The following is an 11059-nucleotide window of genomic DNA, read 5'->3' on the forward strand; positions in this document are numbered from 1 at the left end:
CTGTAATAACGTACCTAAAAATGAGGAAGAAGAACAGACAACACATTCACAAAGAGAGGTAAGTGAGCAGAAAAGGAGTGTGGCAGGTACCTCATGTTCCTTGATTAGCCCTTTGGTTTTATCCATACTTAGGAGTTTCTTCTCTTTGCCTAGTTGCTTATTGATTTTTTTTAAAGTTGCATTAAATTTCTTTTTTTCCCTTTCTACTATGAGTTGGACATAGGACATAATTTCATGATGAACTGCCTGCAAAATTCAAAACACATTATTCCTGTGAGATGGTGAGACAGTATTACAAAGCAAATAAAAACCTTAGAACATACTGTGACAAAAGAAATTGTTTTTCAAAGATGCCAGGCCTAATGAGGACAGTGGATTCTCCTTCCTATATTATCTCACCTCCCATCTTTTACGAACATCTTTACTCTTTTCTTCCACTACCAGCTTTTCACAATCAGGTGAAATATTTTTCAGTTGTTCAGCTGCTTTCAAAAATTTGTCAAGAACTTTATTGTCCAGTGCATTAAAAGCTTCCTGCAAGAAAAGCATCATAATGAAAAGTAAGCAAAACTGAATGTAGCTTTTTTACCTAATAAAATTACATCAGTAGCATAAGACCGTGCATAAAGCATGTATACATTGCACGTATGGGCTGTGGTGGCCCTTACATGGGTGAGTATGAGGGCATTCTCTACCCCTGCATACACCTAAAAAGATTGTAGACAATATCAGTGTACGCTTTTTGGAGAAAAGCAGATGTTGTTCCTGTAGCTCTACTTTTAGGGTCAAATTTGGTACCAAATAAGAAAGATTAAGGTCTCTGAATTCTGCATCATTTATAGGGAATATATGTGGCCGTGTCCCGTGCCTGTCAGAGAGCGGTGAAAGGTCTGCAACAGTGCGATGGGACCCTACGAGATGGCCTGGAGTGAGGCTCTGTGCTGCTCCCAGCACATGGCTGCCAAGGACTTGCTGTGCAAGATAAGGCAATACAGATTTTGGGCACTTCCATTTTTCATACCTCACTAAGGACTCCTTTAAGAGAACCAGATTTTGAGACTGGACACTTTCTTTACCAGTTAGCCACTAGGAAAAAAGCTGATTCAGCATCTATAATCACACTTTAAAAACCTGTCCAAGAATTCAGGCACGTGATTCTTAACGGGAATCTTTATCAGGCAAAAATATGTCTGTAGTTCAGAATATGATGGATTCTGGTGGGATGATGGAGTAATTTAAGACAAGACAAAGCACTGAATAAACTGCCACACAGATTTACATTTCTTCATTCGAGCTGTCTGCCAAGTTAATATATGCTATCAGTGTTAAATCAAAAAGCTGAGAAAAGTATTAATAGCTACTAAAAAAAAAAAGTATGTTTTTCTCACTGTGGTACTTTAGCCTTTTAGATACTAAAAAGCACAAAGAAATACTCAAATTCAGCTGGCTCAGAAAAAAAACCAACGCACCTCATATCTGGAAATACATTCTTTAGGACTTAATTTTTGACTGATAAGTTGCACAGCCTTTGAAATGGAGGCCTCAAGTTCTTCCTGGGATTCTTCAAAATTGTGCAAAGCCTCCTTCTCTGAGAGTCTCTTCTCAGATTTGGACAAGATGTTGTTCATGTCACCCATGACAGCCTTGGAAGAAAGAGACTTTTCAGAACATGCCTGAGTGCCAGTGATTACATAAAGCTATTGCTTCATAACATCACTCAAGTTTTTCAAGTTGAGATACTGATCTTTGAAATGTTCTAGTTATTGCCCTGGCAAGAGTCTGAGAGACTGATTCCAATAGCGTAACACATTTTCTAGTTTACATGAATGACAAGGAGTCTTCCTAATCACATAATGCTAAAATTAGAGGTGTCTGTGTATAAAGTACAATAAAAGTAAAAAAGGAGTACCTCTATTTTGTTTCTGGCTTCTTTAATTCGTGCCTGCAGCCCAGTGGTGTGAGAATGCTGTTGGGACACCTGACTTGAAACATCTTGTGTCAGGGATTGCAATATCTCTTCTGCTGCCACAACTTGTTCTTGGCATGAGGCTCCCCTTGCAGCCAAGCTCTGGTTGAATGAAAAGCATTAGAAGTGTCTACAGTATTTATGATTTTTTGTTTAAAGGAACTGAATGAAAAGCTGGCATTGATAATGGATGGTCAATATTTGGTCAAGGAAAAGTCTTATATTCCAATTATGGTCAGTCAGTTTTGCAGTATTGCACTGCAAAATCTCTGAGAGAAAGAAATTTGCTGCCATCCACAGGGGATTCTGTTCGCTGAAACAGTCTTTCTGTCAGTATGATACCTCCCATGTCTTTGCCTCAGAGCCAATCAGAAGTATTTTTTTAAACACGCTCTCCTGTTCAAACAGTTTTCCAAATGAATGTACAAACCACACATTTGGATATGCGTCATCTGATCATGAAGTCATCCAAAAGTAAGTACGTATCAAGGCTCAGATTTTCTTGTGGTATTCAGTACTAAAAGGCAGGAGCAGCTGGGTATTTTGCATGCCAAAGTAGGTGCTATATTTGAATATTTATCATGAAATGTCATTATTAGAGCTCTTTTGATCTATGAATATTCAACAGGTTTTCCTGTTTGAAGTCGTCAATTAGTATTCTTCTAATGATAATCAGTGCTTTATTCTGGATCTCAACCTATTGTATCACAGGTAATAAGCGACCTGATCTCTTCTGCTCACAGACATGGAGATATAATACCAGTCACATTTTTGGAGGCTGTATTTCATGGTGTCTTTTGTTACTTCGGCGTTTTTAACAAACTAGTGCTACACTGCAAAATGAGGCTTATTTTATGAACATGTGCCCACAATTACAAAAAGATGAATAGATTCTTTTCATAGGCTCACACTGCTAATTCTGTCAGTGCAAGAAGGCACAAACCAAAAGTAAACTAACACTAATTCTCGTACACAGGTGGATTTAATGTACCAAAGAAGATCTGTTTAATTTTAGCCTTTAGACAGAAGAGCTCTAATGAAACCTCCTTCTGGTGGTCACCTTCCTACCATTAGATTATACTGGCCCTATTGCAGAAATAGCAAAAGGCAACATAAGACAGTGCTTCAGCTTCTCCACTGCAAAAGATGGCAGTCTCACCTTCACTGGCAGGTGAAGGAAATAAATCGGACTTTGTACTGAAGCTCCTGAGTTAGATACACATATTTCCACCTGCCATCTGCTAGGGGAGTGGAACAATAACCCCTGGCTGAGAGACATGAGAAACAATAGAGACTAGTGGTAATAACAAGAAATTCATCAGTGCTTATTGTGGATGTTTAGAGCAACTGCCTAAAAGCTGAGATGCACAAATTACCCAGCATGCTGCTGAAAATACTTAAAGTATTCCAGTTTTTTAACAGGTAAGCCTTGAATACAGACAAGTTGTCCCAGACCTCCACTCTGCACTGCAGGGTAGATGATAGAAAGCACTGTATGACCAGGGGAAATTCTCAGCTCGGCACCTTGCAAAGTTTTAGTCTGCTGAAAATGCTGTGCTGGACACAGAATAATTAATATCACTCAAGAGCAAGCTGCTGATCAGTGGCACCAACAGCACTTCATTGGCACCTGCTTGTCATCTGGACACACTGAGGTTGGAAGATTCACTTACAGCTCACCTGGGAGCGATCCTGGAAAATAACATCAAAACACTAGCATTGCCTTGACTTTTTACCACTGTTACAGCACAAAATCCACATTTATTTCTGCTTCACTGAGGACGGCTCATTTTACCCCAGCCACAAACCCATGCTGAAAGATAAGAATCTGATAAACAAATATTTTAAGCACTGTATTCCATTTTCACCTGCAAATGTTCCTCCATCTCAGGTTGCACAGGCCCCTCATGACTGATCTTGCCAAGCAGGTGCTCAATCTCTGCTGCCCAGCTGTACACCCCTCCAAGGAGCTCTTCAATTTTTTCCAGGCTCCCCAGAGGCTCCGTGGTCTTTTCAGCAGCATCTGTGCTCTCTTCACCAAGCTATAAACAAAGAGCAGGATAAGATGTTCATACCCATCATCGGTTCATGGGCCTCTCCACTATCACCCTGCAACACACAGTCACCACTTGGGTTACTTCCCAGCTTTTGCACCCAACAGGGATTGAAGGAGAAATAAATGCCAAACATACTGGTAAATAAACCATGTGAGGCTCGGTTCTTCAACCCTGAGAGCAGGTGGGACAGCACAACCTGTGCCCCTATGGCCCGCTCCCTCCCCTATAAGCAAGAAGCCACAATCACACTACTACGGCACATAACTCCTGGGCTGCAGCATCACCCAGGCTATGCCAGGGAATTGTCCAAGAGAGCAATAGTTGTTGGTGGTCAAATCAAGACCAGTTCTGTGGTACTGGCAGTCACAGGCTAGAGCTCAAGCATTCGCCCTTGCCTTTTTATATATAAAAATAAGTATAATATATATTATAGCCATAACTTCCAAAGCAATGCCAGAAAAATAATTCCTGAAGTCCTTAAGCCCTTGTAAGGGTGCAAGAGGCCTCTTTTTGTCTGTTTTCTGAATATACTTCCCAAAAGCATCTCTAATTCTGGGTTTTTCTAGGAAACTCCAGATTCCCCTCACTCTTGGGAACATGTTTCCTTTGATCTTCCTGCATTCTCATCTCCTACAAAAATGTTGTAATTTTTTGCCACTGTTTATTGTCACAGAAGTACCTTTAATAAATGTCAATGAAAGGCTCAACTTGGAAAATTAAGAGCTCTAATACACCCAGGCAGAGTGAAAATGTCATTCTTGTGAAAGCATTCTAGGAATTGTAATATATGTAACATTAAGCAGATTGTATAGGAATTTACAGCAGCCTAAAAACCTGTCAAGTGAGCTGGTGTAAAGTTGCAGAACCCTAGAAATATCTACACAGCAATAATTACTTTCTATTAGCTGAGGCAGAGATTATATAATTTAGCAAAGGCTCACAAGCTCTTAACAAATTGATTACTTCCATCTCTAGAACTGAATAAAGAGCTTTATCCTGCAATAAGATTTCCTTTTGTAAATGGCTTTAAAATTTCCATTTAAAAAATTGAACATTTTCCATCGTGTCATACAGAGCATTTAACTGAGTCATGAAGACTTCAGAATAGGATGCCTCTGTGTATTCTCTGTTCCTCCTGTTTTAAAGCTGGCAATACCGAGTTGACTGAAACGTTTACCAACCTCTGATTAGCAAGCTGTTAAGTCTAGAAAATACGATTTTGAAGGCTGGATAGCAAAAGAGTGACATGAAACTGGTAACTTACAAAGTGTGCCCTCTTGATGAACTTAGCCCATCTCCTGTTCAGTTTCTTCAGCTCTTTGGCAATATTTGATCCAACTTGCTCTTTGCTGACTTCGATGAGATAGTTTCCAGCTTGATTTAGGGAACCATGAACTGAATTCCACTTTGCCAGGGTCTCAGCAGGGATCTAGACAGAAGCATTGAAATAATTTAAAGCAGAACCCTGCCAAAAGTTTATTTCCAAAATGAGGAACAGAAAAGCAACAATGACCACTGTCATGTATAACGCTTTCCTTCCAGGAGGCTTCCAAGTATCTCTGTCTGTCATTACAAAGAGAAATCCAACCACATACCTCTTTCGGATGCTCATTTCGTTTTTCTTCCAGCCACGTCTTTAGTAAGTGGATGTTTTCTGTATAATTACTCCAGGAAGACAGGACTTTCTGTAGGGTGGTATTTACATTGGAAATATAGTCTCTGCACACAGAAATCTTTGACTCCACTGTCTTAAAAAGTTTGCTAATTTCTTGAGGATCTCCAGCTAGGACATCAAATAGGGAATATTATTATACATTTGGAAACAGAGAGGTTATTTTACACAAACCATAAGTGGGAATTAAAACTGGTGACAGCACATCAGTTCAAAATAGAGGTCTTCATATCAGTTTCTATGCATGAACTTACCTAAGTCAGGACCGCTTATGTTTTTGTTTTTCAAATCTTCACAGATCTGAGTAGCAGTTTCTAGTTGCGTTTCAAGTCTCTTTTCTTCAATGAAATTCTGCCCAAAGTGAAAAGTAATTGGCATAGGTAACCCTAACCCATATAAAACTATATAAACTAGGTAGGAAATGCAGCTTGGGATACATTTTTTTCAATATGACCCTATAACCTGCATTTTAAACGTAAACTGAGCAAAGCCCATCCAGCAACACATCTGCACCCTTTAGCCTGAAATAGACCTGTTCTTTTTTCTGGTCCTGCAGGGAGTAACTTAAATGGGAATATTAACTCCTGAATGCCATTGCCTAAGTCACAACCCTGTATGAGTCAGGACTGCTTATTTCAAAAAGTTAAGGCCCTAGGGCAATATTGAAAAATGGCATCTAGAACAAGTCAGGCAGAATTTAGTCGCTTAAGTCAAAAAAGTGATGAAAATGAAAGGTGGGTTTCCCTGCAGCACAGAAATATCAATGCGCCTAGTTCCTGCCACAGATCAAGTAAGATCCAAACTGGGAAAAGAAAGGGTGAGAGAGGAAGAAATGGGAGCAGAAGAGGAGATTAGCACTTTGAACATTCACACAGGGAATGAGAGGGTCAATCCTCAGCCCTCCTCTGTCTGAGCTGCATCTCACCCCAGAGCTCCCCACTCCTAAAAATGTCCTATCTAGCAGGCTAAAAAACAACCTCTGCTGTGGCCATTACAAACCCAGGCCACCACGTCACCACTCAGCCAGGACTGTACATTGTGGGACCAGAAAGAGAGCCAGCAACAAGCCTTAAACTCCTAGGGAAAGCTCAGTATTCTATCAGCTTGAAAAAGACCATGAACGACAACCGTAGAAATAACATGATAGTAAGTATTTATGGAACCAACTGAATCAAGAAACCCAGCACAGACTAACTCTGTACTCCCATCTCACCACAGGGCAATGTTACAACTGCTCAGAAAAATTGATATTTTATACAAACTCTTGTTGCCTCCTTCCTCATTTCTGATGCTGATGGGATTCCCACTAATTTAACTAGGGATTTGCCAGTCTGAAAAGCTTCTGAGGAACTCCTTAGAAACTCCACTAAGATGGAATTCAGGGGGAGTCCCATTAACTGGAGATGGGGCAAAATTGATAGCATCAGCGTTTTCATCTCTGTGCCTCTATTCTTGATGCATCTTTGGCAGTATTTGGGGTAGGGTAATCCATCCCCTCCCATAGGCCTACACATGGCATCATTTTAATAACTTGAGCCCAGAAGCTGATCTAAGCACAAAATATAACAAAACAAGACAATTCATATTCACCGTGAAGTGTAAGGAGGTAAGGAAGCTGGAAGAGGCCACAGCAAAAGGCAGTATTAGCCAGCACTGTGGATAACGGTTGTTTTTGAAGATAGCAACTACTGAACTACCCCAGAGAGGTTTGAGTTAGGGAAGGTCTGCTACTGCTGGCCCTGAAAATAGTCTAGAAGGAAAGAAATCTTCTCAATAAAGAATAAAAAAGGACAGAGAGAAATGACAAACAGTCACAGCTCACTCTATTTCTCCAAACTGAAGAAAGAACTCTCAGAGGAAAATGGGAAAACATGGAGAAAGTGTCTGTGGAAATCTACCTGTCCTTCTTTGCATAAATCCCAGATCTGACAAGTCTACCATGCTTCTACCAACTCTCACAGTATCTTCAGATGAGGACAGTTTGAATCAAAGAGAGGTGGGGAAGAAGAATTATTGTCAGTGTGATACATATATTTTAAACTTACATTCCAATTTTTCAGTAGTGATTCCACAGACTCTTTCGTCCCATATTTCATGTCCCAGATATTTAGCTTTAACTTCACCTCATTGGCAATAGCTGAGCACAGTCCATAGTGGTATTCAAGAAAGGTGTTGGGGTTTGTGAAGCGAATATTGCTGAATCTGCAAACAGTGATGCGTTTCAAAAGCTGACTTAAAATCATTGGACATAGAAGGAATTAATGTATAAGGTTTTTAGCCTAAAACCTCAGAATTACATATATGTAAACATTATTTTGTTATGACAGGAGTATAATCTTAAGCTAACAACGGTTCATTTTTTTAAGTAGCAACAATTTTGAGTCAATATTGACTGCTCAGTTTATGAAAAACCTTAAATGCCCAGAAAAGGGGCATCTGCCATCCGTATGTCAAAGGGTCTCAGGTTACAGACACAATTCACTGGTCATTTTTGAAAATAGGTTTCAACAGATACATGGGGTTGCACAACCTGTAGATCTCAGTGATTTTAAAAGGTGAAAATTAAAAATTAGAGAATCCAAACCCCCAGAGAAATTTTTACATTCAAAATATTCATGTTTCCTACCCCTAGTGGGTATTTCATATCCACACTAACAAAGGGTGGCTGAAACGTTCCTATTAACGAGCTCCCCTTTCTACACATAATTAGACATTCATTGGACCAGTGAGTGAACCTGCCTGCTCTGCTTGACAGTCAATCTGTGCTTAGGCAGAAAATGCTCTTTTTCTGCGAGGCATGGATAAACTATGTGCTTTGTTTAGAATAGCAGAGCAAGTCAATAGCAGAGGTAGAATACAACATAGCCAAAGAGAGGGAATTTGAGGATCACAACCTTCTTTTCATTTCCTCTAACTTTTCAGGCAAGACTAGTGGCGTATTCTTCTCATCTTCATTCTTAAATGATTGAAGGGTTTCCAAGTGAGAATCAAAACAATCCATCAAGCCCTGGGGAGAAAAAGACATAGTAAACCATTCATTTTAATTCTAGAGTATTTCACCTGGGAAACTGGAAGTCACCTGCCATTAGGGTGAGAGCTATTAAGAACTAGTTAGCACAAGACAATCTTCCAGTGTCCTTACTCATTTAAGTGCAATGAAAGTATTTATCTCCTCACCTTCTAAAGCGCGTATTTAGTGCACTACTACATGATTTCTCTTACCACTGTGCATCTAGTTAAAAGTCAGGAACATGAATCTACACTACCCATGCTATCAGTTTTTTCCTGACTTTCACTACCATCTTTAGGACAAGAAAGTGGCATTGTAACAGTTTCAGGATATTAAGTTGTTCTTTGCTATGTGGTAGCAAGACTGACAGCAAAACCTGTTGAGTCAACCTATTATGTCACACTTGCTTAATACTTTATTTGAATGCTCAATTAATTTCCATCTAATACCATGAGGTGCTTATCGCATTAACCCTCTAATGACTGGTATCGCGTAATTGGGGAATATTTTATGGGCATGTGTCTCAGCACCAAATTCTCAACGTAAAAATAAAGCATAAAATGCATTGCACAGAAGATAACCATATTCATAAATGACATATAAAGAAATATGCTACAAGTTCATTTCTATGTAATAAAACCTGCTACAAAGCATGTTCATGGAAATGGCTAAATCCTGGGGCAGCCCTCAACCCCCAAAACAGTGCACAGATTTTAAACACTTGATTTTGCAACCTTAGTACTATCCCAGCCAGACAGTTATGAGCATTGGTGGGTAATTTCCTAGATCTTAAGAGAAAGTAAAATTACCATTATAACGCACCACCTTGGCACCAAGATTCCTACAGGAGACTTAGTAAAAGGACTGACTAGAGGAAGGAGGAGAAAAAAACAATTCTGAGCAGAATGTTGTCCAATCCAACTTCCCATTCTTTCAAATTCTCTCTAAGGACATGCCACAAAACCATCCAATTTCCCCCTTGTTCATAAAAAACCCCTCAAATACAGCATTATGGTGATCAGCCAGGCATCAACATATCTACTCTTTTTAAAGTTTTCAAACTCAAAAGGACTTTTAAACTATTATCAGCATAAAGATTTCAAGATCACAATAAAAAACTTGCATGGTACCAAGGTACCAAAATACCTCCCATTGCTTTGAATGGAATTACAGAGTGATTCAGCAAATACTTAACGTTAAACACACAAACTGCATGAACTCGCTGGAATGTAACCCTGAGCTCAAGTGCTTTTCTGAATAGGTATGCATTAAGCATAGATTTAAAGATAAGGGTGCAATTACCCTGTGTTATTACTTAAGAAACAAACAAGATGCAGGAACCACATAAAAAAGAATACCATAATTTACTCATTCAGATAGTACTCAAATTTAATCTCACCCCAGTGAAGTCAGAAACTTTCCTTATAGACCCATGCAGTTATTTAATTAAACTCATCATTGTTCAAAGGTATGTTCAAAAGAGCTTTTCATCTTCAGAAGATAAACATATCCACATCACTTCCCAAAATGTCAAATAGCAATTCCATAACAAGTGCTTTGCTAGGTTAGACTGAAGCAGAACGTTCCTTTGTGATCAGCATACCTTAAATGTTACAATTATTTCTCTGAAGACAAACATTGCTTTAAATGGGTCCTGCAAATCAGGCAAATCTTCTGCCTGCAGACGTTCTGTCTCCTGAAGCCAGGCCTCAATGCTATCCAGAGGGGAGGGCAACATCTGGTCCAGCTTCACTTTCCATTCGTTAATCTTAAAAAGGAAAACAAGTGATTAAATTTCTCACTATTATTTTCTTCCCCACTCCCAGGATAATGACAACATGCTCTGTAAACTGATGGTCTAGATATTCCAGAAAAAACCCACCTGTCACCATTCAGAAAAGGAGCTTCCAGTGAAGTCAGCTGCAAATCAGCTATATTTACCTGAGACCCAGATTTGCTCCCCAGCCTGTAATCTCTGTAACACTACAGAGAACTTGGCAGTTACTGTCCTTGGCTGGTGAGCATCTCAAGGCCCAGCAACAGGGAATTTATAGTAAATTAGTTGTGAAATAGAGGGGAAATAGGGATGCTCTGGACAGCTTTCCGTCGTGGGGCTGACAGGGGAACATCTCTTCCATAAAGAGCAACTACCAGCAAGGCCCAGCACATCCCACTTGCGGCAGAGGGAGACAACACAACCAATCTCATTGCAAAGCACTGACCAACCAGATCTCGCTCTATCACTATCTATGCCACGGGAAAGAATATATTAACACACTTTTCCCAGCTGCATCATTACCTGACCCACAATTATGTCCTAAAAGAACGTTTTAAGCATAAATAAACCAAAAACT

General features: G+C 39.6%; 1 protein-coding gene across 1 annotated transcript in view; it reads right to left on the reverse strand.

Annotated features, from left to right (window-relative positions):
- SYNE2 (spectrin repeat containing nuclear envelope protein 2) overlaps positions 1 to 11059 on the reverse strand; it is a 181869-nt gene that overhangs the window by 152252 nt on the left and 18558 nt on the right. The window contains 11 exon segments of the mRNA XM_009644870.2: positions 91 to 246; positions 400 to 534; positions 1470 to 1643; positions 1910 to 2068; positions 3835 to 4008; positions 5288 to 5452; positions 5619 to 5806; positions 5950 to 6046; positions 7741 to 7897; positions 8590 to 8702; positions 10309 to 10473. Coding sequence (XP_009643165.2) covers positions 91 to 246; positions 400 to 534; positions 1470 to 1643; positions 1910 to 2068; positions 3835 to 4008; positions 5288 to 5452; positions 5619 to 5806; positions 5950 to 6046; positions 7741 to 7897; positions 8590 to 8702; positions 10309 to 10473 — 1683 coding nt within the window.

The sequence above is a fragment of the Egretta garzetta genome, unplaced genomic scaffold (genome assembly GCF_000687185.1).
Source record: "Egretta garzetta isolate BGI_Z169 unplaced genomic scaffold, ASM68718v1 scaffold508, whole genome shotgun sequence".
In the NCBI taxonomy this organism is placed as follows: Eukaryota; Metazoa; Chordata; class Aves; order Pelecaniformes; family Ardeidae; genus Egretta; species Egretta garzetta.